Here is a 26,583-nt window from a genome sequence, read left to right on the forward strand (position 1 = left end):
GTTGCGCGCTGATGAGCGCGAAGTTGCTGCTTCGGCGCCTCTTTTCAGGAAAATTTCTTCTCGTACTTTCTGTATAATCTGTATTAACACACATTGCGACTTCATATCCGAGACGGATATACATCAGTGGAGCCATAGTGAGCACCGGCATAAAATAAAACAGTCTTGTGGTAAAGGAGTCTCTCACACTTGCCATAATGGCAATAGTTGGTGCTGACTGACTCTTCCGCCTTTCAATGCACACATATACCATACAGAGTGGACGGGGAGATAGCCGCCATGGTAGCTCAGCTGAAGAAGAATGGCGATTTGGGCTAGTTGGTTTGAATTCATGATAATAATGGTTGCAGCGCGAGCACGAATGCGCTAGAAGAAACAGACGAAAGTCGAGGTACGGAAGGCAAAGAGGACAACACGAGCGCTCGTGTTGTCCTCTTTGCCTTCCGTACCCCGACTTTCGTCTGTTTCTTCTAGCCCATTCGTGCTCGCGCTGCAACCCTTATTATCATAGCTCAGCTGGTCGATTATTGGACGTGTTATTCCAAAGTTGCAGGTTTGGTCCCTACCCACGGGAGGGTATCTTTTCGTCCGCCTTTCGTTATTCTTAATACATTACAATTACTTCCAACATTCGAATAAAATACCCCATGCTTTTCTTAGCAGCATTTTAGTTCAAAATAATAGTAATCCGTATGCGCTATTGTGCTTTCCAGCCTGGTGCGTGCACCGCACTGCTCTTAGAACTCGGTACACAGCGAGACAAAATTGGCCGAGTAAAGCATACTGCTTTCTTAAGGTAGTGTCACAAAAAATATGCGCCCTTACCATTCCAAGGCCACCATAATTGATTGCTAGTGGCACAAAAGGATATAGGACAGGACCACACATAATTCCTGTTGGTACTGTAAGTGTTTCCTCCTCTGGCGTGTAATAAGCGTTCACCTCGTCTTCTCTGTACAATGGAGTCGCCTTGTCGATCCAAAAATAGTGAGCTGAGTGAGAGAGGGCCTTTATCCACGTTGGGAAATATCTATCCAGTGGCACATTGGAGTACGGTTCTGCGGCGAACGATAAACGATTACTTTGGTAAGATACACGTCCAGCCATGGCACACATATTGCATAAAAATTGGTGATTGCTGTCTCGTAAGAAATATTAATGCAGTGGGAAAACTGATATCAAAGGTTTCACAGCACAAGAAGGAGCTATTATATGTAGTAAACTCTATCCGGTCAAGCTATTGGGGACATGCTCTGGCATTAAGTGACGAATATACTGGCTGGTAGTTGGAAAACAGCGATTATTGTTTCCTGTTCTCGCGAGTGATCTGGTTCAGTGCGTGGCGGATCTGATATGTCATCGTTGTGAGAGTTTTCTCGTTGCCAAGAAATATGAATGGTAGTCTAGGTACAATGAAACCTAGTGGTAGTTTGCGCTTTAACATCCATCGAGAACGTAGGTCGGCTACCATACCAGAAATCAGGAGGTTCATCGACCATTACACGACACTGACGCGAACGAGTGACGAGAGCTTTTTACGAAGGTATGCAAGAGATCTTGAAGTAAAGTACACACGCGTCTTTCATCTACGAGACGCCCAAAATATACTTTTTGCCCCTTCTTGATAGAAACCGGTAGATCGCACACCGTCTATTTGTGTAACGTTTACTCCTTATACGGCGTGAAGACCAAATTCAAGAATTCGTGGGTCTAACGAACTGATTTTCCTCAATCAGCACTTCACTGTATTGTTAATGATTCGTCAACGTGAACGAAACGTTCAACAAGGTGATGTAGTGCTCAGTGTACTCGGCTGCAGTTCCTAATCTTGTGGGTTTGATCCCGTAAGCTGCAGTGACATTACAACGAAGCATAAATTCTAGATGCTCGCGTGCCTGGCGGAGTCAATGCACGCTGAAGAAAACCACATGGTCGCAGTTTTCGGAGCCCTACATCAAAGCGTGCTGCATAGTGGTTTGACGCGTAAGACACCAATATCCTTCGTGTCATCGACCTGAAATAACACACAGGACTTTGAACTAAATACCGTATAACAAATGCTTTCGCCTAAGACAATATCGCTGTTTTTGTAACGAAATTGCTTCCATCAGGCATTCGCAGTAAGCACAATCACTTAGAACCTTTAGTCGCCTTCATCACGACCCTATGTTTGTGATGACGCGGCGCAGTATACGCTCAACTCATGCAGCATATCAAGCAAATATTCGTGCGAAAAAAACTTTGAAGCTTACTTAATGACCTTTTCATTGTCTAATTCACGCTGCGACTATGAGACATGCCGAAGCGGGAAACTTCCGAAAGGCTCTTATTCAGGAAAAGTCCAGAGAATCAGCAAAAGTCCAGAGAAGTAAAAGCAAGAGTTTGCTGGTATGGTATTATGAGACAGCTTTTCCAGCTAGCTGAAGGCTTAAGAACTGCGAGCGTGTTTTAGGCAGCACTTCCTGTGTTTCTCCGATTCATTGCTTTTGCTTTCAGCGATTGATTTTTAGGACGCGGAGTATATACACTTCGCAAAATTTATACATAAAACTTTCTCCCTGTTCGCTCGAGTCACAATAAAAGTTTACTCAAAAAGCCTCAGTGGTGAGCTTCAGTCGTGTTTTTAGTCACCCTGTGGTGTGAGCGAGTACCCACTTTATCGGAAATTTGCGAATGGTCTACATCTCTTTTGGCACTCGCATTTGTATGTTTCTAGCATAAATAGTAAGGCTCTTGGGTTTTTCAATGATTCAATAAACCACCTCAGACAGAGTTTCACCAACAGCAGGTAGCATGGTACACGTTATACACTGGTTGTTCCAGTTAGTTGGCTACTCTACAAACTTTGCGTGGCCCATTTCGGGGACTTCGCTGCAATTCTTGTTTTAACGGGAGTTATCGTCTATAAATGCTGCGGTGGTGAGCAGGAAACCCGAAGTATAACATGATTTCACACAGCACATCTTTGCCGTCAGAACACAGTGACATCCAATTTGTAGCCTCTGGCCAAGTATTTTAGTTGCATGCATCTAGTTAGTTGCATGCATTTAGTTGCTGCACTGGTGCCTGTAATCAACAGCTCTTCTTCGTTATCCGTGCAGTGTGTGTTGTGCTCGTGACCAAACATCTATTTTCGCTCAGCCAGCCACGCATTCCGGCACTGAGTGTCACGAAGAGCAGAAGGCCAGTGGGGCAGGACTCACCGACAGCCTGAAAACTTAAGCGCTGTGCAGCGCTGCAGGGCACGTGGACAAGTGAGGACGGGTTTTAGGGAGCAATAGAGCTGTTGTTGAAAGGGAGAATGAAAACAAAGGCCCCTGGTGGATGCCTTCTTTCCCCGAACCATGACAGCACGCTTCGCACCCCCTCCTTGTTGAGTCACATCACAAAATTCTTCTTCGGTGACCTGCATGCGTGGAATGCTACTTCTCAAGTCGACTACCGTAGAGCCCGGCCTTGCTCTCTCGTACGTGTCAACCCTATCAGCTATGCAGCGTGTCACCAAGTTTCGTCTTTTGTTAAACCACCATCATTCGTGGTGACAGAGAAGTATGGCGTACCATGTGGCTCCTCCACGTGGGAGTTAGCATGCGATAAAAAAACAAAAAAAGATATTAAAGTATAATAATAAAGGCGCGTGCACAATATTGCGATTTCGGTGGAAACTTTGTTGTCGAAGCCAACGAAAGTAAAACAGCGGCATTTCGACTTCACTAGTGAATATCGGTAGTTCAAGCGACGACTTTTATTTATTGAAGTGTGCGAATTCTTATGGAGCTAGGTGATTTCTTCAGAAAGATTACTTTTATGCCTTATGCATGAATGCTTCCTCTGGACGTCCCAAAAGAAAAGACGTTTCACTCCTTCTGCAGCGGGCAACTCGTCGAAGGCAGCGCGAGACATTTTTGAACCGGAGAGTGAATGGGTGTCGTCTGCTACTCAGTCAGAGCAAGTTGTTCTGTGGAGCCAGTTCCTCGCAGCGCGCGCGTCCACTCCTCGACTCCGCCCCTGGCGTGACGTGTCATCCGCGTCACTTGTCACTCTGCCGCGTCTTCCACGAGCGAAATTTTCCAACTCTGCCGATATTTACTACAGCGTCCAGTCGCCGCTGTAGAAACCTGTGTTAGGCTCGCGTGGCGGCTACTGCTCCGCTCTTGGAACACAATCGCTTGCATGTGAAACAGGCTTTACAGTTCTTGTCAAAGGATAGAATTTTGGCAAGAAAATTCACAGGAGGGCATGCCTTACATATAGCAGTCAGCTTCGCAGCCTTGTAAATCAGTGAAACAGCAAGTATCAGTCCATATCCTTAAAATTTTGATGTCGCACTTTAGTCTGCGAGCACTGTTCATCAGTTGTTGTATTCACGCCAGTGGCTTTACCGAGGTCATCTCCATAGCTTGTGGCAGTCATAGGCACCCGATTGCAAACGAAGACGTTATTACTGGAGCATTGTAATCGAAATAAGATGAAATGTCGGTTAGGACGGAACACATCACGACGAGCAAGCGGCTTTAACTGTGCTGCTCTCTCATTTTTTTAATGTTACTTATCTGCAATTAACTAATGAATTGACTAAAGTAAACCTAATTAAAAAGCCTCAAGTAAGAACGTAGTACAGACAATGATTCAAGATTGAAATGGTTTCAGCACTTAACGGTACTTATCATAGACAATTCCTGCGAATGGGGACTCTTTGATGACAGCGCAGCGGCTCTGCCGGAGCAGATCATGAATCCTACACAGCGACACCCGTACATGACAGAAGCATTCTTCAAGAGTTTGTGTATAAATGGCTCGGCAGAGCACGCAGGCTCACAGACGCTTATATTCTGAGCAAAATCGCAGCGCTGCCGTTCCTGCACCAATACATCGTAGTTACGTTTCCACAACGCCGAAAACCATTTGTATATAAAAGTGCTAACGGACGCCACACACGTTCCATGCAGGCCAGATCAAGCGGGTAAATAAAGATGAACACTGACTGTAGATCGCTTCGACGAACTCTCCATCCAATCGTCGTCCTGCACTTCCTACGTATGCCGTGATACCGTTCAACGTGTCGATAGCGTCGGCTGCAATCTCGCGGCTGACCCAGCTTGACGAGTTCAACTGATTCACGAAGGCGTTGCGAATTCTGGACACCATGCGCTTCGTCTGGTACACCATGCGAGGTGAAACCACTGTTAAAAAGAAAAACATCAGGGCACATGCTTACTCAAGCCTTGTCGACCAATAGTGCATTGCATATTTTAGAATAATATTCTCGGAATAAATAGTAGCGAAATATAGGAAGGTTCAACACTTTTAGGACAATCCGCCATACCTTGTTATGTTTTTGTCCTAATTAGGCATATGGCTGTGACTTTGGAGGAGATGGAGAGCCTGCTATTTTGTGCCTCACCGAGCACACAATTTATGAGGCCTAAGCCATCCGCTACTCCAGGATGAGAAATTGAGTACCAGATTTGTCAGCTAACGGTTGCTACCTTGAACTGAGTCTAAAGCCAGCAGCATTCAACAGCAACCCATCTCCGTGGCAGGTATCTTCTTTTGACTGTTAGAAAACACCTAGCGTTAGTATCTGTTCATATCATTATTTTGTTTACTGATTTGGTTTTATACAATACTGCAGACAGTAGTCCAAGGCGGGGGGGATGCACATGCACAGACACAAAAAAAAAATATCAAGACTTTCTGCGTAGCAAAGCTGACGAAGATGGTAATGAATTCCACGCTGTGATCGGTCGAGGGAAGAATGAATATTTATATTAATTAGTTTTTGCGAATGCAGGTTTGACTCAATGGCTGTGCTTGTGACGTGAGCCTCGACCGATGAGTATTGGAAAGTAATCGTCAGAGTTTATTCCGAGCCTATTAATATATACTGAAGATAAGAAGTATAAGCGTGCCTGTTTTCTTATTTCATATAGTTGCTCTAATTCAGCAAACTGTAGCATATGTGATGATGAATAAAGGCGTCTGAAATGTTTGTAAATGTACTACACTGCTAACCTTTGATCTTTCTCAGAGTCTTTCTATGTTGATTTGTGTATAAGGAACCCAAACAGCACTGCCGTATTCTAAGAAGGTCTAATAATTGTTTTGTATGTCATCAACCTAAAAGAAAAGGAAGGATTCGCTCAACTTGAGTTTCAGCAAGCCTTTTTTTTTTTGGGGGGGGGGGGGGGGCTGTAGAGCATATATTATTTATATGGCTTGATCAGTTAAGACGAGAAGTTAACGTGATTCATAATTATTTGGATGCCTGAACTTCTGCGAGGGGGTTATCTTGTTGATTGATTGATTTGTGGGGTTTAACGTCCCAAAACCACCATATGATTATAAGAGACGCCGTAGTGGAGGGCTCCGAAAATTTTGACCACCTGGGGTTCTTTAACGTGCACCCAAATCTGAGCACACGGGCCTACAACATTTCCGCCTCCATCGGAAATGCAGCCGCCACAGCCGGGATTCGAACCCGCGACCTGCGGGTCAGCAGCCGAGTACCTTAGCCACTAGACCACCGCGGCGGGGCAGGGGGTTATCTTGTAGACAGTAAGTAAGTTAACGTTTGTTCAATTTGTTAGTGATGTTCATGTGGACAGTTTTCTGAAGGTTTATTACTATTATTCATTTGTTGCGCAATTCTGCCAATTTATTTAAATTGCTGGTAAAGGTGATTGGATTAAAGACAGAATTTACAGATGTAAACATAACGCAGTCATCTGCGAATAAATTCAAATGAACTGATTGGACCGGTACGTGTTGAATGACATAATTAAAGATGTTCAACAGGAGTGAGCCCAGGACGGTCCCCTTCGGATCTCCTGAGTACACATCTAAAAATCGCGAACTGGACTCGTCTATGTTTACGTACTGTTTTCTATTGGTAAGGTATGTATTAACCAAGTGAATAATGCGCGAAGGTAATCCAGTTGCTCTAATTTTAAAGATAATAGCCTATTTGGGGACCTTCGATGCAGAAATTATGGTCTGTCTGTCTGCATATTTGTCTGTCTGTCTGCCATTACCGGTACACTAAACGGCACCAAAGTGGCGAAACGATACTCCGAATGGCCGAGCCCATTCGCAGCGCCCACGAATATTTCTCTACATTCAACATTCATACTTGTGTGATTGTCAATTAAAAAGCAATTATTGCGCATATCTGAGGCACCATAAATACACGTCAATATTCTGTATGTGTCTCGTACTGGAAAAAGCATACAAAATTATAAGGACCATAGAGTTTATCACGTTGCGCTGACTAGGCAACGCTTGCACGAAAAGGCAAGTGCTTGCAACGCTTTGCTAAGACGACACGGTGGTGGCACCTACCCGCCGCCATGCGTTGTACACCTTATCACCTCTAAGACACGTGCGCAGAGCATGCGCGCTTCGTTTTCCAAGATAACTGCCAGATAGCGCTCATGTTTCACGTGTGACGTGACTTGATGCGCTCGAGGCACTCTAACGCAGCGCCTCCAGAATACCATTCACCGGTTTTCTTGTGCAGAGCATCAAATAAACGTTTTGTTTACTCTCTTCAGGTGCAAGGCTGTCACCTTCCGACGACATTCGCAGTGTAACATGCAGATACGGGGCCAATTTTTTTATTAATAACTTTGAATACACCCCTCTGTCAAACGCCTTGGAAGTGTATTAAAGTATTAAATCAATCTGACCACATTTGTCAAACACCTTAATAAATTCATTAACTGTTGTGAATATTTGAGTCACTGTGGAATATCCATGCCTGAACCGTGTTTTTCCTCAGGTATTACATTTTTTGTGCTAAAAAGATCATTTATGTATTTTGCTAATATATGCTCAAGCATCTTACACGAACACGAAGTCAGGGAGATAGGACAAAGAACGTTTTTAAAAACTGCAACCCCTTTTGCGACGCGCCAGTCGTCAGGTAACGTGTCCGTATCGATAAACTTCTGAAAAAGTATTGCCAAAAGAGGAACAACCTGTACTGCATATCTTTTAAGGAACGCGTTTGGAATGTTATCCAGTTCTGCAGATTTTCTAATGCCGAAGTGCAGGGGATGCTCAATCACGCCTTCAGTAGATATACTAACGGTGTTATTTTCATTATCCTGGAAATCTTCGGAAAGCGACTGTGTCATCGAAGAGCATGGTTTCGTAAAAACGCTTTGAAAAAAAAAAATCTTGAATGACTTTGCTATTTTTTTTATCGATAAGAACTTTTGCGAGAATCCTTTTGGGAAAAAACTGCCAAAATTTGCGAGATTTTCAGTCGCAAAACGACCGAGCTTAACAGTAAAGTAGCGCTATCTCGATTCTTGTAGCTTCAGGTTTAGATCGAGAGTCAAATTAGATATAACAGTCCTGCCGTAGTTTTGTTTTCTATAACGTTTTATTTATTTTTAATAGAATAATTTCTCTAGTTATTTATGGTTTATCTCGACCGATTCTTTTCATTTTATCTGGGATAAGAGTTTCAATGCAGTGCTGACAGCATCTTTTGAGTTTAGTCCATAATGTGTTGACGTTGTCATCGCAGAAAGAAAAAAGGGTGTCTTCTAAATGGAGTATGAAGTTTGAGATATCAGCTGCATTATAGGTTTTACCTTTTACCACTTTAGGGCTACATAAACGAGAATGACCTCATCTTGAGGAGTTCCGGTTCTAGGGTGTAAAGTGGCCGCATATACGCAAAGATCTCTCTTCATGTCGGAGAGGCAATAACGCTAACCACCGTGCGTCCACCATGCTCACCAATAAACTCATGAATATGACTTGACACATCTCGTACTTATGGCGACTTACAGAAATAAAGTGACGAATAATTTCAATGCGGTTAGTATTTGTCTGATAGCCCGGTGATGGCAGGTGGGTGGTATTCCTTGCAAGGCATCGCCCCTTAACTGAGTGCCACTGTGTCCGCGTGATCACCACGACACGAATGCGTCGGCAGAACAACTGACGCACAGCCGGCACTTGTCTCCTACATTGCTTCAAAATGTCGTGTAAGCGCAACATGCTGCAGCAGCTGTTTTCAAATATCTACTGAAGTGTCAAGCATTGGTTGCCCACACAACACTTCCCTAAACTGAGGGCCGAGCATTCCAGTGCAAGAAGACTATGCTGTTATCGCAAAAACATTACAAAAGCTTTCAATGAAGTATTCTTCTCCTAAACAGTTTTTTTTACCGCATATCATTTGCAAGTGAATACGCCACCGTTGAAAAGAGAGGCGGTCGACAAAAAAGTAATCGTATTAGTACTGTATTTAGAAGATGAGCTGTAGAAGCTGAACGTGTCACTTAAAGTTGTCGTTGTGTATTCGTGTGGTATCGAAAGTCGTCGGGGTTTATCAATTAAAGCTGATGCTGTTCGCTGAGTGATGCAAATACGTCATTATTTTCGCGCGAATTTTCATGCCTTATCCTCTATTTTATGTTATTAGGCTGGCCGTATCCGTAAATACTAGTCATTATATGTGACTCCCGAGAGAACCACCACCATATTTATTCACCAGAGTTGTGAATACTACTTCAAAAGACCAATGTATTATGTTACAGCCTCAATGCAGCGCCAATATATTCTCTAGCAATTAGAAACTATTTCCGTTTGCTTTTCTTTCACGCCGACCTCCCGCGACGTATACGCTCAACGTAACAAACGCATAGAAATAGCCGATAAGTTCGCAACACAGGAGGGTGCAACTTATCAGTTTAGAGTAAACGTCAAAGCAGGTGTGTGACCACTTGAAATTAGCAAACCTCTGGCACTACGGACACTTGGACGCCAACAATGTCAAAATTGAGGGTGAAAGGAAGAAGTTCGGAGAGAATAAAAGCGTGAGAAAGAGGGTCATTTGGGGGTCTTAGCCATCAAAATGGAATTATGGACTTTCAAACAGTAGAGGAAAGACCAGGCGAGCTACGATCCATGATAAATTGATCGCTGATAAGCAGTCAAGAAGTATTGTACAGTGCTGAGAATGTGCAACAAAACTCTCTACTTAGAGCTAGCATGACGATAGTTATAGCGCGAGAACAAAACGACGACACAGAGACAAGAAGGACACGAAAGACACGAGCACTCGTGTCTTTCGTGTCCTTCTTGTCTCTGTGTCGTTGTTTTGTTCTCGCGCTATAACTATCGTCATGCCATATCAACTAGCCCAAGTTAGAGATAGCACAGCAGCCTAGCATAAAATGAGAACTTTCGATTCAAATGGAGATGCTGGAGTAATCCCAACCGTATCTTTACCAAAAAAGCGTGATAAATAAATCGTTAAATAGAATAAAAAGAAGAGGTCTGCGGTTTGGCCTCCCTGGCGACCACCTGCTGTGGTATACACTTCCTCACCATAGCAGGGTATTGCACCCTGGTGAAGTTGTTGGTCACTACCTACATGACTACAGCAATTAGCCCTTGGCCCTAAGTCCGCAGCGGCTGCGAAGCAACTGTCAAAGGTGGTGGTCAGACCTGCCACGCAGCGGAGGGTGTTGAGAATCTGGGTACGGAACGGCAATCATTGGAATCTGAAATTGGTTACGTTCAGCTCTAGAACGCTCTCTATTGACACTAGTCACACTGTGCTATTCGAAGAATTACAGTGTTAAATAGGATTTAATAAGGGCTCAAGAAATGTAGAAGGAAAAGTGAGAATTATACCGTAGGGGCGGGTTTTTTTTATACAGAAAAATACTGCTGGTCACACAGAGGAATGCTATAGGATCAGTAAGAGGGTGGCAAGTATCATACTTGAGTTTCATACTTGAGGTGCAAGCTCGAAATAGTAAAGGCCTATGCGTCTAAGTCGAAACATGATGATCATTCGGTTGAATGCTTCTATGAAGACGTAGAGTGAGGCATTAATAAAGCAAATACGCAGTATACTATTCTTATGAGCGACTTTAATGCCAAGGTAGGCAATAAAAAGGCCGGAGACTGTGCAGTGGGGATTATGGCATCGACTCTGGAAATGACAGAGGGTAGGTATTAGCAGAGCTCACAAAACGTAATAATTTACGGATATTGAATACCTTCTTCAGGAGAAGGGCTAACAGTAGGTGAACATGGCGAAGCCCTAATGACAAGATTAAAAATGAAACAGATTTCATAAAGTGTGTACACCCAGGCATCGTAAAGGAAGCAGAAGTAGTTGGCAAGATCCGATGCAGTGACGGTAGATTGATAATTGCACGTATTCACCATGAGCTAAAAGAGTAAAAGCATAAACTCTTGCGCAAGAAGCCAATCAATGTGCTCAAAGGAAAACTACATAAATTCGCAGTTTTGCTTCAGAACAGATTTGAGGCTCTAAACGAGGTAACCGACGTTAGCGTTGACACAACGAACAATAAACATACTAGTATCATCGAAGCGTGTGCCATGGAAGTAGGAGTATCAGTCACTAGACACGACACTGGAAAACAATCTGAGGAGGCAAATATTTTATCAAGGAACAGCAAACCGTAAGAGCTTCAAACGCAACCGACTATATGAAGCTATTGCCGCTTTCAACGTTAATCAAATGGCGCGAGCTAGCCGAAACCAGAACGTATAACATGAAGAGAACCGAGAGAGGTGTAAAAACCGACAGAAGCCTAAAAGCTGCGAAAGCAAATTTGTGCATAGGAAAAAATCACAAAGGTATGCGTTAACAAAAACAACAATATCAAAACCAAGATAGATAGGAAAGTTGAGGTGGTAGAGGAGTTCCACAGAGAGCTGTACAAATGCCAAAACTACCAGGATAATATCATAAGAAGCAATAATAGCCCAGATGAATTCGACATTCTGCAAGTAACAACAGGGTGAATAAGCAATCCATATAGGCAAAGCCGTTGGTGACGATAAGTCAACAACTAACCAGCTAAATGATGGTGGACAAAATGTGTAAGAAACACTGGTCATCTTATACACGAATTGTCTCTTGAAGGGAAGGGTACCAGAATCTCGGAAGCATGCCAACGTTATTTTAATCTATGCGAAAGCAGACGCCATGGGCTTGAAAAACTACAAGCTGATTAGCTTAGTGTCCGCTCTCTACAAACTATTTACAAAAATAACAGCTAATTCAATTAGAGCGATATTGGAGTTAACTCATGCAAAATACCAAACAGAATTTCACACCGGCTACTCATCAACGGACCATATTCACTATAAATAAGGTAATACAGTAGTCCGCGGAATACAACCAGCCCAAATACATAGCTTTCAAGTGTTTAGAAAAAAATCTAACAATTTTGAGTACTTCGTATTCAACTATGGGAGAGCACTGAGCCGTCCCGCTAAAAGAAACTAAGCTTCCATAGATTACGAAAAGACTATTGAATAACTCGAGGCATCAGCAGTATTGTAGGCGCTACGGAATGAAGTCATCGATGAACCCTACATAAACATACTGGAAGAAATCTACAGTGCAGACACAGCAACCATAACTCTCTATAAGAAAAGCGACAAAATGCCAATAAAGAAGAATGTAAGGCAGGGAGGCACAATCTCTTTAATGCTATTCACCACGTGTTTACAGCAGGTTTTCAGAACCCTAGATTGCGAACAGTTGGGAATAAGAGTTAATGAAGATTATCTTAACCTGCAATTCACTGTTGACATGGCCTTGATGAGTTGTTCAGGTGATGAATCACCGCTCACAACTACGGAACTGAACACAGAAAGGAGAACAGTAGGTTTGAAAATATTATGCACAAAACTAAATTAATGTGCAAAAGTATTGGCAGAAAATAGTACTTTTCGCTAGGTGGAGAGACAGTAGAAGTTGTTAAGAAGTATGTCTAACATTATCTGTAGCCACGGAACCTAACCATGAGAGCAAAATAACTTGAAGGATAAAGATGGGAAGGGTCACATTTAGCGAGAATTTCATACATAAGAATGGCAAACTGACCCGTCCATAAAGAGAAAGGCATATAATAGCTGCATCTTGCTGGTACTTACCTACGATGCAGAAACGTGGAGCCTTACAAAGAGGGTTCAACTTAAATTGAGGACGACGCAGCGAGCGTTATCAAAAATTGTAGGTGTAACTTCAAGAGACAGGAAATGGTAGAGTGGGTCAGGGAACAAACCAGGGTTTAAGATATCATTGATAAAATCAAGAAGAAGAAATTAACACGGGCCGGGCACGTTGCACGTAGGCAGGATAACCGCTGGTCATTAAAGTAACGGACTGAATTCCTTGAGAAGGCAAACGCATGAAGGGGAGCTGAAGAGTTAGGTAGGAAGATGAAATAATCATTTCCCAGGTATAACGTGGCCGCAGAAAGCACGAGATCGGATTGATTGGAGGATCATAGAAGAGCGCTTTATCCTGCAGTGGGCGTATTCAGGCTCATGCTGATACTTTACATTGAGCACAATACAGAGCTCACCGCAGAGTCAAGGGCTCCCGGCAAACATCGAAGTAAAGGCCGCTGTCCCTACTTAGTTCGCCCTAAGCTTTGACATGAGCATAGAAAAAAAAAGAAGAATCAATACATTGAATTCAAAAAAATTCTGAACAAACAGCCTACTAGTGTACACACAAGATTTACACACAAACAAATTTAAAAGTTTACATAACACACTCGAAGAATTGAAGGTCACTTTCGAAGAGACGCAATCAAGCGAAATTGGCTAAATATTCAAAACCTGTGGTACACAACATGCATGCGGATACACCAACATACACTGTACACTAATGCAGTCAAAATTCAAATTTACGAACGAATTAATTATTGGTCGAGGCAAGAACTTTAACTAATTAACTATCAATATGTATACCAAAGGTTAGTAATCAGTTCAATTTTTTTAATAGTCTGCTCTGCTCACCATGAATCTCCATTATTTGCAAGGGCATCTATCACATTAGGTATAGAAATTTGAAAAAAAAGACAGCATACAGTGACAATTTTGTGTATGTTGTTTAGGAAAAATTCAATGCAAATTGGCTGTTTGTGACTGCTTTTGATTCAGGCATAGAGGCTTATTCTACACAACATTTATGTCACCGCTTAAGATATTGCCTACGCTCGTTTGAGCAACATTTCTTCACACATTTCACTATTCTCAATATTTCATATGGGTGTCCAAATTTGAAAGCTTCGAAATCAGACATAAATGAAATGCATAAAAAAGACAGCGTTCGCACAGCCACAGGAGATTAACGGTCTCCACGCGGACCCCCTTTCGATAAACAGGCCCTCATCTACAGGGTAAAATTGTGCACAGCTGTAGAACTTGTTTTTATTCATCGTCGGTCACGCCCCGTACAGGTTGTAACAAAATACTCGTGGGCAAGGCGATGCGAACATTTTGAGATGTTGAAGACTAGAAAAAAAAAAACAAGTCGTCAGAGCACTTCTTCGACTATTCGTATTTACAGAACCAAATTCATCGTCGCTAGGGTTGCATAATAAGCTTGGGTGAATGCCATCAGCAATGACCACCATGGTAAAGTAATAACGAGTGCTATTGCATCTGGTACGACAGGCACTGTATAATCGACCTAAATACGCGCGTAATCGCTGCACATGCTATTATTGTACAGGTTAGACATAGCTACGACTGTTTCTTCAACCTCTGCCTTTAATTATTTACCGTAATTCAGAAGGTTGCCCAGCGATGACTAGCGACCATAATTTTTTCACCATTGTGTGAAGGCGTTCGCAGGGTGCCCATAATAGTGACTCTTGTAGATGTTCTCTGTCTAGTGGCCCCATTGGCAGTAACGGCCGTGGATCTACAGAAGCTAGGGTGTTAAAGCTCCTTCACATCAGAACTATTGTCAACGCTTTCTAAATCCTGCTCAAAGAGCCTTTTGTGAAAGAAGCATTCAGCGCGTAAAATCCCCAAATCTCATAATAAAGGGTCAGAGGGAAATCTTTCAGATACCCAACTGAAGGTATTATACACTAAAAATTAAATACCTATATTTTGGGGGGCTAGTACTAGTCTCTGGTCTTTTTGATATGCATCACGTTTGTAACTATTGAACTGTTGATGTTCATATTCTGGCTCGGCCCTCTCCTTACAGTTGTTCTGTCAGCCAGCTCACGTGTGGCATCATTTCATAGGCAATCTGAGCGGGATAAAGTATGTGCATATACATACCAGTATGAAAGTAGTGGGTTAAAATTGCCAGATTCATGACGTCTTTCACATGCTGGTAGCAAACGTCACTGGCTGGCTTGCCGCGTAAGAAATAATACTGATCAGTGACTTCCAGTAGCTGCCTGTAGAAGGTCCAGGCGACCAGGTATCGCAGCCCTTTTAGGCCCACACTCATGGATTGGAAGAGCTTTACGATGATGGCGATTGCGTATGGACGGCTCATAACAGAATCGTATTCCGTATAGGTGCCATTGGTGTACTTGTAAAAAAAGGTGATCCACTCATCTGGTAAGACAAAGAAATGTCGATTAGCGTCACTGCAGTCATAACATATGCATAAATGAAATTCAAGGTACTAGGGCGCTATGCAGGATGGCCCCAGCTTCTCGGGCAGACGAGTTCACTCCGAATTCGATTTACGGCGGCTATGGCTACAAGATGATGATGATAAATTCTTTTATTACTGAAAAAGAGGAACTAAGGTCACTGAAGGGCGCGGACCGATGATTAGCTCGTAGCCTCAGGTTTAGCTGGGATCACGATGTTGTCAGGTGCTCGACTACAACGAACCTCAGAAGCCGCACTGATTATTCTAAAGCAGACCTGGTGCAGGCCTTAAAGCTTCAAATTGAATTTACGCAGATCTTGTCAGGAAAATAACACCTGAAAAGGCTTCTTTTATACGATGGGCTCATTTTTTCACTCACTGACAGGACAAACAAATTAAAGAAGGTGCCACTTCTTTGGAAACACAACCCAACTTCGTCAACCATCTTTGACGCGATTACAGGTTGCATGGTAACCAATTGAACGCATTGCGCTGAGGAGTGGATTGAATTTTTTTGCACTGGTGAGCGCATCCCAAAAAGCGTTTCGTCAGAGTTCGAACAGATCCCGAATTGCTCTAGGTCAGGCGATCCTGCATGGCAACGCGCTATGTCCTAAACATGTGAGCGCTGATTTTCAAAAGTGTTTAGGAAGCTGGGTGGCATATGAGAATGCAAGAAGCACAACACAATTTGTTTAGAAAAAAAGCAAAATCGTATTGGCCTTAAAATTTAGTAGGCGCTATACTCTGTAAAATATATAAAGAATGCAGATAAAACATAACTGGTTAGAGAAGATGATAATAAAAAAACAACTAAATATAGAATAATAGCTATTTTTAAGTTGTGAATTGGGAACGAAAAACTGTTGAAATAAAAATCTTTGGCAGTTTTTGAAAATGAAGTAAAAACATACACCTACTTGCAGTAACGTACGGTTTTGTGGATTCACCGAGTTTTTCAAAAGGAGTGTACGTCAAGTCCTCAAACGGTGTGATGGTAGTTACCTCGATGGCTTGTACTACAAAAGAAAAACAAGACAGAGAACAAGAAAATAAGTGCAAGTTTTTTTACTCATGTGCCTTTCAGAGAGATGATACAATGCTTTCTGTTCTGAAAATGTGGCTCTAACACTATAAATGTCCGTGTAATAATGCCATTTACCCACAGGTTGGGTGTCCTAAGTGATTTCTAAGTTTTTTCTAAGTAAATTGCCCAAAACGATGTTCTACCAATTCTTTTAAGTGGTTAACTGGTTGCAGCTATGCTTGGCCTTCTTCAGTTTACGTGGGTGCTCAGTTGTTTCACGTAAGCTTTGCCACATCCGTGGGCCTTGCACACACTTATTCCAGCTCCTTTAGACTCGAGAGCACAAACAGCACTTGAGAAATCATTTTGTCAAAAGGGCGTTTTTTTGTCCCACATCAATATTAGTCATCATTCTCGCGGAAATTTTCTTGCACTCTCGTCGAGCACCCGGCCGTTCGCGGTTCCGACCTACAAGTGAGTTATCAGTGTGACAGAGCATTTTCGATAGGAAAGTCGCTATCGCCTAGTTTTCAAAAAAAGTAAACCAAGACGAGTCGGAGGATCATTAATGTGGGACGAAAAGACACCATTTTTCCTTATTCTTTTCTCTTTTTCTAGGAGTGAGCCAAACGCTATATGAGAGTGGTTCTGTGCCATCACGAAATCAATGGTCAATGCCAGTGCCGTAGAAATCAGTTTACCTGTCAATTACCTCATCTTCACTGAAGTACTTGACTCTTAGTTTTACGTTGATATTTGACAAATCGCAAAATATGTAGTAGCGTACGGCCGGTGTATCACTGCTCACGTTGATGCACCGATTTTTGCACTTGGTAGCCTATATTCACCCCGGAAGCATGTCACCGAACTAGACGTTGATACAGCATACGGTAAATCTCATGAAAGGTTTGCATAAAAAAGCTAATTTCATAAAAACGTGGTGATCAAAATGTACCCTTTCAAAGCATACGCGGTCAAGGAAAAGAAAACCGTGTGCGTTCCTAATAATTGTGCGGCCAAAGTTCTCACATCATTGTTACCTAAGCTCATAATACACTACTACACAGTGGTCAAAGATCTAAGGGGGCAGAGTTCGAAGCTTGATCTTTGAACGTGAGAAGCAGTTATCTTGCTGGCTGCGTGTCTCTCTCCGAATTAAACTGAATGCTGGCTCGACATTCGATTCCTGATGCTGTTGTTAACGCAGCACATCTTTTAAACTGTTCCATCGCCCATATCCCTTTCAGTCACGAATGATGATGTGCTGTCGGAAAAGCGTCAAATTCGCGTGGCATATTTCCAAGACACTCAGCTTACCATTCAAAGTAGGAAAATGTAGTAAAACGTTCTTCCATGTTACTTATGGAAATTCAAGTTAATGAGAGGGCAACTAATTATCTAAGTATTCTGCCACTAGTCAGCTTCAGTACTTTCATAACAAGAACCCTCTGTTAAACCCGAAATTCATGCACAGATAGTTTTTGGTTGTATTTGTTTCAAGCGAAAAAAATATTTTTCACGTTGGTCTTGAAATGCGTCACGTCGAACAATCGTCGAACATGGTATTGCATGCAGCAAAGCACAAATTCTGCCTTGTCAGAGGCAAGGCACGCCGCAGTTAACGCTGTTCGCGTGTCTTTCAGTGGAATAATGCGTACCGAATGAAGTTGCTTCCACATTCTATGTGCTGCAGACATTCCGGACTGTCGAGAAAGATCTCCTCAACGCGTCACACGAAATCAGCATGAAATTTTAGCACAGCAAAGCGCGGAACATGCTTACAGCCGCACTCGGGTAGTGAAGTTTCACGTTTGATTTGCAGAGCGTCTGCTCGCGTGGCAGTTGAGGGTGTTGTTCCGCCACGCTTGCATTGGATGGCGCCAAGCGCTTTTCAATATGGCAGCAAACATTGAGCTTGCTGTGCTCTGGTGTATACACTGAAGTCTTTGCCAGGATGCATTCCTTCGACGTGGGTGCACCTGCTGCGCACGCTAACGTCATCCATACGCCTTGACTTCAGCCCTCCAATCAAGCATAACAGGAGCCGCACCGTCCCTCGCGTCCTCCCGCATGAATGAGACCTATCCTTGTGAGACGATGGCGCACTTGCAACAACCGCCCTATCTCATTCACGCGCAGTCGGGCCTGTCACAACGCCCGCTGTACTAGACCAGCGCTGCATTGTGACAAACCGGAACCTGCAGCACGTTGAGGCACAACTGAGCTTCTCACACAGAGAGAAGCGGCCACAGTGTATCGCAGCAAAAGCACGCCTGTGAACTGTTTTCGTTTTAAGTTTCAGCGCGAATAGTTCGAGCAGCCATTGCATCAGTAATACTTGACTGGGGTTCAGAAAAACATTCCATAGATTGAATGGTACTCCCTGAGGAAGTCATTGCAAAGCGGAGAGAAGCCTTAGAATAGCGGGCTGCGCTAACATATGTTTCTGGCATCGAATGCAGTATTGTATGTATTTTCACTTCCTGACACCTTAATAGGATTGCGAGACACTGTAATGAATGACGACGCCAAGTTCAAGAATCTGGTGTTCTTTGACGTGCACTTAGATTACGTCGTACACGGGCCTCTACCATTTTGCATTCATCAAAATGCGAACGGAATGGCTGGCATCAAACAGGCGACTTTTGGGTCAGCTGGCGTCGAAGAGACAGTGCTGTCTCATTTAGTGGTTACTTTCTCGAAGTTCGGTCAAGCAGGCTGACGCCCTTCCATTGATAAGCATGTGCTGCGTTGCAACCACTCCACTCTCTTGTGCAGTAGGGCACATAGAGGCAAGGGGCAGCTACGTGAATTTCTTTCTGGCGTGTTATCTATGTTCTATGCATGGTATGCATGCATGTGGAAGCTGATAAAAGAAAGCACCGCTGCAGCAATACACGTATGGTGTCGCGCTGCTGTGCTTGAAGGCGCGATATAGGCGTTTTCCGGAGATAGTTTTTTTTTTTTAGCAAAACTAGATGGTACCACCACATCAAAGCACCATGGCGTGCTCCTCGGTGGCATGGTCGCCATTTGGCGTGTGGCGGACGTTGCCCTGCCGCCTACGGTGAGAAACAGATGGCGCAGACTATGCGCGCGCGGGCGAGCGTAGCAAGAATATCGTCTGGTTATATATAAGTGGCTCTTTATTTTAGGATGAAGAAAAGAGAAATGAGAAGACGCTTATTTCTGTCTCTGGTATCGAAGGCCCAGCTAAGCGCCAACTCGTTAGCAGTTTGCTGAGCCCGGCCTGCTGCCGGGCGACAATGTGAAACTATGTGAAACACCGGCACTCATCGCCCTGCCTTCCATGTCAACACCTAACCCTAAAACCGCTGTGCCCACATTGCTGGCCTTTGACGCGGGAGTAACGACGAATCAGCCCGCCATTAGTGACGATGAGGAAGTTAAAGGGAGAATCCCATTAGATCACGTGTTAAAACGAGGCAGTGATCGTTTGCCGCTGCGGAAAACGGTCTATGGATTCCCAGCCACGGCGGTCATACTTCGATGGTGACGAAACACAAAAAACACCCAAGCGCGATTTAGGTGCACATTACGGAATTCCATGCAGTCAAAATTAATCCTACAGTTCACACTTCGGCAGGCCTCGTACCGGAATCTTGTTTGGCAAGTAAAACGGTGCTTCTCAAACACCTTCATTGTAATGAGACATGGGCAAGAAGAAAACTAACTCTCTCGGTTAGGCAAATGAAACGATCAAGCCAATTAAATGTATATTTATGGTAGCGTTGCGAGCGATAACTTTAGAACCCACTTTAGCACAGCAGCCAACGCAAAGAGAAGCTATACCGCATAGAGTGGCTCCAGAAAGCTGAGCTTTAAGTGATCCGCTATTTTACCCATAGCATGAGTCATGTGTGTAGCCTAAATAATTTGAACCGAGGCATCCCCACATGAGTTATCTTTACGGGCTCATTTTTAGAAGAGCTACTTCAGCAGCTTAGGGCGAACGTGCGCCCACGAACCTCTCGGAGACAAAGCAGCTTTCATTCTAAAAAATAGTTTGCAAATAATGTGTACGTCCTGTCTATCATATGATGAAGTTCTTTAATACTGCCCGTCATAACCTACAATATCGATAAGTCTTGGTCAGATAAAAATAATGTTATATGTGCAACACCTGCATAATCTGCTCTCTTCCTCTACAAACCACCAGTTAAATGCTACAGTACCATTCGCTTCGAAAATGCCGTCAATGACAACACTGGCTCTGTCCCATCAGTGTAGGAGGATACTAGGCCATGCGGGAGGAAGGCTCTGCCACGAAACGCGGAGTTTCTAAGTGGCACTGAACTATTCGAAGAACGGACTTGGCCCGTTTCCACCACTCATTTCCCATAGGTAAATCAGTTATGTTTATGTCTATAAATACTGTTCTGAATATGCTTAAGCAACCTCAACTACAGTAAGGGAAACGCTGCAAGTAGCATGCAGTTGCCTCCCTTCAGTAACTGTTCAATCGTGATGGACGCACAAACGCGCGGTATAAGCGATTGCTTCTTTTTAGTTTTCACGAAGGCTACATTCTTTATTGAAAACAATCGAAATAGAATCAGTAGGGCAACACAACACAAATAGTTATGTAGTTGACATACAATAAAGTATGTATGCGTTGCATATCGCTGCATTTATACAAAAACATGTGAATCGTAATAGAATGCGGAGTACAGGATGTGCAGGGCGAGAAAGATTAAGACATTTTAGTAAGACAAGAATACATAGAAAAATTATATATCACTAAATAGGCCAAGGTGTGGGAACGCCAGAGCTGAGTGTCCATGAGCTATCACACAAACAGATGCTGTCCGGACATTTTTCTTGTATTTATATTTGTTATTTGGACATTTGTGGCCCAGGGTAAACACAATGCGTGCAACACACGGTTGAGTAGAAATGACTTGAATTTTTTCATTGATTTAAAATATATAATAAATACTCCTTCTAGCGCAAAACGTTTTGGTATCCTTATTTAAGTTAGTGTATAATGTAGGCGGCTGAAGCATGATGACGCAGGATTGTGGGTAGCGCAAGGCCCTTATTGATTAGAGATGTCATTCGCTGTCACCATATAGCATTAAACTTCATAATATGTTTCTCGAAGGAACCTGCACACATTTCATGGTATTTAGCGCAAGCTAAAAGATAATCAATAAATAATAACAATGAACTCATCTCACGTCGGTTCTCGTATCGCTGAATCTTCAAGGCGAGTTGCTTGTCGAAAGGCGGCTTCGCACCATACATCGTCACGAATGGGTAGTATTCCTCTATGTCTCTATTATGAGATCGCCACTTATCTAGTTTATTGCTGCGCTCCACCTATTATTGAACAGAAAAAAATAGAACGCCCGTAAGAGACTAATTTGCCGGGAAGTGTCCTGTAGCTTTGCAAGGTTGACAGTACCACATCAACCCCAGAGAACAAGCAATAAAAAACATTTTAACACTTTCTTCACGACTTGAAAGTGTACGCTCTGGGATAATACCTAATACAAGAAGTCGCATTTTCCACGTTCTACTTTTGGTAATTTTCTACTGTATGTCAGAAGTAATAAAACTGGAGGCGTTGTGAGGAAATTGTATTTCCCGAGTAATATATTCCCAGTATTTGACGACTTTCACAGGGCTACCATCAGGAATCGGTTTATTTTCCACAATTTTGTATTCAACTCGTTTCGTATTTAGCTCCTGAGAGTGGCAGCGCTGGGGTCGAGGTGTAGACTTCAACTTCTTTTGATACCCCAGTGGAAAACAAAGAGGGAAGGTAATTCTTTCATGGTGAGAGTGTTAAGGGGGTTATAGTTAATATCAATGATGGGTGGGGTTTAACTTGCTAAACCCACCGCATGCTTACGAGAGGCGCCTTAGTAAAAGGGTGCGGAAATTTTGTTTTTCTGGGGCTTTTTACCTTGCACCAGCCTCAAGCATTTTAGCCTCTATTGAAAATGCGGCTACAGCTGCCAGGGCTCGATCCCGCGACCGGTGGGTTCGTGGCCGAGTACCTTAGTCACTTGACCACCATGGTGGGCAGGGCTGCAGTTGCCTGAGTGTGATGGGCTGGGGACTACTGTGGAGAATCGACTTCACTCTATTCACCTGAATACTTACAAAATGTGTCATTCACCCGAATATTATAGTGGTAGCGTTAAAAAGCTCATTTCACAGAAATTCCGGTGTCTGCGTCGTTAGTTATTAGCGAAAAATTATCTTGTGCGTGACCTGAACTAAAACAAATTAAGATGCGAATAAAATAAATAACAATAAATTCTGGGTCCAGATAAAAACTGAACCCTGGTCTAAAGCATGGCAAGCAAGCGCTCGACCACATAGCTGCGAGCGAGTCTGTTGAGAATGAGGTTGAAAATAGCTTGCTCGGCTTGGAAGCAGTGGGAGTAACTTGCAATTTACAAAAAAACGCGTCCTGTGTACATGCTTCACAATGCATTATGTATTACCGCAGAAATATTTTTTGTGCTAGAAGTGTATATTCCAGAACAAGTGTTTATGAGGACTTCATGATTTAAAGAGAAGACTTCTCGTGCACCATTGCCCGTTATAAATCATACTACCACAGATGGCAGCCCCATTCGAAAGCTTCACTGACACAGCCCTTTGAAATCAATACGCACTAGGAACAAGTTGAACACGATATTGATATCGCGCTCAAGTCTGGAAGGCGTATTTTAAGGTACGCAGTTTTAGGGGCGAAGCTTCTTAAAGCGGCACCCGTTCATCCCTCGCAGTACGTAACACGTCTTACGCTTTGACCTCCAAGGGGTTGCCGGTGGGAGATTTATCCTGTGCGTTGTTGAACAATAACAAAATCGCAGCGTTCGCGTTAACTAAAAGCCAAATTCTTATGTCTCTCATTTCCCATTAGCAGCCATTGGCATGTACATTGGGCAGTATCTGACAAGAAAAGGTTGCTACATTATACTTGCTGGACGTAACCTCCTTTGTTTCAGAAAGGTTTAGCGAGCGTTGGGTCGCAGTGCCATGAATACAGTGAACTAGTATATACCATGAACTCGAGGTGGTTAAAGGTGGGAAGTAGACACGAAGCGCCAGCCGTAAGAAAGTGTGCGTGTGCCACCTCTCTTTTAGTCCTTGGAATGTCTGCTGGATGGCGGTGCTTCTATATGCGGAATATATAAAGAAAAGATGCGAGATTGTTGTACTTGGAGTGTTGAATAGATGGACGAATGAACACACAGACAGATGCATGGACGGACGCACGGATAGCTGCACGAACGGATGGACGCATGGGCGGACGCAGGGTGGATGCATGGACGAGCGCATGGGTGGACGCATAGATGGACGCATGGACAGACGGAAGCAAGAACGAATACACGGACGGATGCTTCGCACCCCTCTCCATCATCCACCCCGTGGATATGCTGCCATTTTTTTACATCAAGGAGTGAGAAAGATTCGTCTTTGTCGCGATTAAAACTGTTCCAAATGCCTGTTTAAATAAAATCAAGGTAACAAAGTTAGTTGGTGACATGTGATTTCTTACGCTGTAGAAAGCATTGTCCAGGCACCCAAGAAAGAAAATGGGTTTTGATGAAGAAACGCTGAGGACCCTAGCTTCAACGCTTTTTACGGTGGCGTTGGCTATGGTCATTGAGATAGAAGCTTCCATAGATGCAGATTTTTTAGCGCGTATAGTAAAACTATTGAGACAAAGTACGTGTTTAGTAGACCGCATTCCTGAGTTTAACAGACCTGTTTTACATTTATTGGAGCTCTCTTGCAAAATCTCGGGTCACGACAACTGCAAGTTCAACGGGTGTGCTGGTGAGATGGGATTCCGTATCAGATGGGATCAGGTACTCATCGGTTTCTCGCTGTAGTTTTGATGTCAGCCCGACAATGTTATCGACATTGCACGCATGAGGCACCGTAATTTCACTTAGGGGTAAAATTACCTGGTGCATCTAAATGGACATTCATCGCATCGATAAATTTAAGAAGTCTGACGGCGTAAGGGGAGCTGAGGGCATAGGTGTATTCCAGATTATAAAGTTTCCATTAGGCCACTGAATGCCTAAGTTGAACCGTGTTTAAACGTCAGTCAAATGTATCCAGGAAATCGGCCGTTATTTCAAATTGACGCCTTGACCACAGCAAGCAAAGCAATCTAAGCCGAACCAAACAGTTTATACGAACTTCCTTCCTAAGACTCTACAGTAAGCACAGCGTCACAGCCCTCTTAAATTTCTCGCCACCAATAAAGACGCTTCTTGCCTCTTTCTGCCCCCGCCCAGCCAGGAAAAACTAGAAATAATCGCCTCTGCTCCTTTTGACATTTCCGCCTTAGAAGAATTGTAGTTTATAAAAAACACCGGAAAATCAACGTATTTTCAGAATAGAGCCTTGTGAATGTCCTAAATAACTCTGCTAGACAGGAAACTGTGTCAAAGTGACCAGTACGAAGTATTTTTAGACCAAGAATATTTGTCTTGACAAGAGTGGAAAACATAGCTCAGATTCTTGCAAACATCCGCATGAACAATGATGTCATCACATTGTCAGCTACGCGCAGGATAAACCTCACAATTGTGTTGAAAGGAAAGGCAATGATTTGTGAACCAGCCCAACCAACACCCTCTGATGAAGTTCGAAAAATATATATATATATATATCTGTGTGTGTGAGGGGGGGTTGTGTGTGTGTGTGTGTGTGAGAGAGAGAGAGAGAGAGAGCAAACACAGCAGCTTTAATTCTCTGTATGGTTCAGACTGTGCTGCTGTATGTAAGTGGTGACGTTTCCTTGGCGTCTATGCACACTCGCAAAATCATGTCATGGGAACGATAACGGTCAGTCATCGCAGGTGTAATACAGTCTTTCCTGCCACACTATACTATTCGATTCGTTTTCGTGATCTATGCTTATCCGAAGGCGAAAAATCATTTTCTCACCGTCACCACTCTCTTGCCGTCCTCAAATTGTTTTTCTTCCAAAACAATGGACAGAATAGCCTCCACTCCAAAGTCGAGGGACCCACGCACCATCATTTCGACTGGGTTGACATTCATCAACCTTGTATCGTTAAGAAGATCCAGATTCAGTGAAACCATCCACCGCACGAGGTACTTCGTCTACAAAAGAAGCAGGTCAAAAACATCAATTAACATAGTGTTACCAGAATTTATTCGTACAGGCACATGACTAGCATAAATCAGAGCACCATATCAATACATCTATGGTGTGTGCGGAGTTTCAGTCTCCATTCGTCAAAGATAATGCAGAAAATTGCTCAAAAAACTTAGCGTGTGCATCGAAGTAGCGTATGTTCTTTAGAATTTGTAGTCCTTACCCTACAAGCGACCAAAGCCGTTCTGGGATTGAGACGCATGTCAATATATATACGGGTGGTTAAGTGCCGAAGCATGCTTAGTTGTCTGTTAAGCAGACATCAGAGTTCAGAAGCATAAAATTAAGCCATAAATCTGTGTTTCGCACTCTCAGAGGGCTGCGGAATGAAAGAGAGGGCTGCGGTTCAGCATTTGATTTTCAGGTCGGATATACACGCTTCTTAGACATGCACAGTTTAATCGGGAAAAAGCGAACAAAAGTGTAAAACAAAAACGTGAATCGAACTGACAATTCTTTTTCTCCAAATTCAGTTGATGTAAAATCACATGATGCTGAACTATTGATGTGGGTTTTATAGACATGCCGCTTTTAGATTACAGCCACAGCGTTTTGTTACCGCGCCTTTTGCGAACTGTACATGTGTGTCACAGGAATCTGGCAGCACGTACATGTAGGATTGCTCTAAACATATCTTCTATGACAGATTAAAGATGATATTGTGTTCGAAGTGTTTAGCGCATGCCAGCGAGGCTGCCTTTTAGTCCAAATATATTGATTATCCAACCTGAGAGCATTAAGTAGAGTTAGTTATCACATCGCTTCTGTTCGAAAATGCGACTCCCGTGGCCTTGTAACGCTGTTTAGCTGATGACTCGGATCACGGAAACTTGGATTCGGTCGCTGCATGCACATTATATAAAGGTTCAACCTACGGCCTGTCAAATAGAGTTCGTATGTCAGACGTTTGAGGCCTGACAGCGGAGGGCTTCTTTTCCTTCA

The 26,583-nt window shown here is 43.2% G+C and overlaps 1 protein-coding gene across 1 annotated transcript in view; it reads right to left on the reverse strand.

Annotated features, from left to right (window-relative positions):
• The window catches only part of LOC142803906 (neprilysin-4-like), a 47,622-nt gene that overhangs the window by 4,480 nt on the left and 16,559 nt on the right, over window positions 1–26,583 (reverse strand). Inside the window, exons 4-9 of the mRNA XM_075890195.1 lie at window positions 25,407–25,586; window positions 21,659–21,800; window positions 16,351–16,449; window positions 15,103–15,387; window positions 4,986–5,183; window positions 826–1,058 (exon numbers count right to left, since the gene is read on the reverse strand). Coding sequence (XP_075746310.1) covers window positions 826–1,058; window positions 4,986–5,183; window positions 15,103–15,387; window positions 16,351–16,449; window positions 21,659–21,800; window positions 25,407–25,586 — 1,137 coding nt within the window. The remainder of the gene's footprint in view (window positions 1–825; window positions 1,059–4,985; window positions 5,184–15,102; window positions 15,388–16,350; window positions 16,450–21,658; window positions 21,801–25,406; window positions 25,587–26,583) is intronic.

Source organism: Rhipicephalus microplus, chromosome 3 (assembly GCF_043290135.1).
Source record: "Rhipicephalus microplus isolate Deutch F79 chromosome 3, USDA_Rmic, whole genome shotgun sequence".
NCBI classification, from domain to species: domain Eukaryota; kingdom Metazoa; phylum Arthropoda; class Arachnida; order Ixodida; family Ixodidae; genus Rhipicephalus; species Rhipicephalus microplus.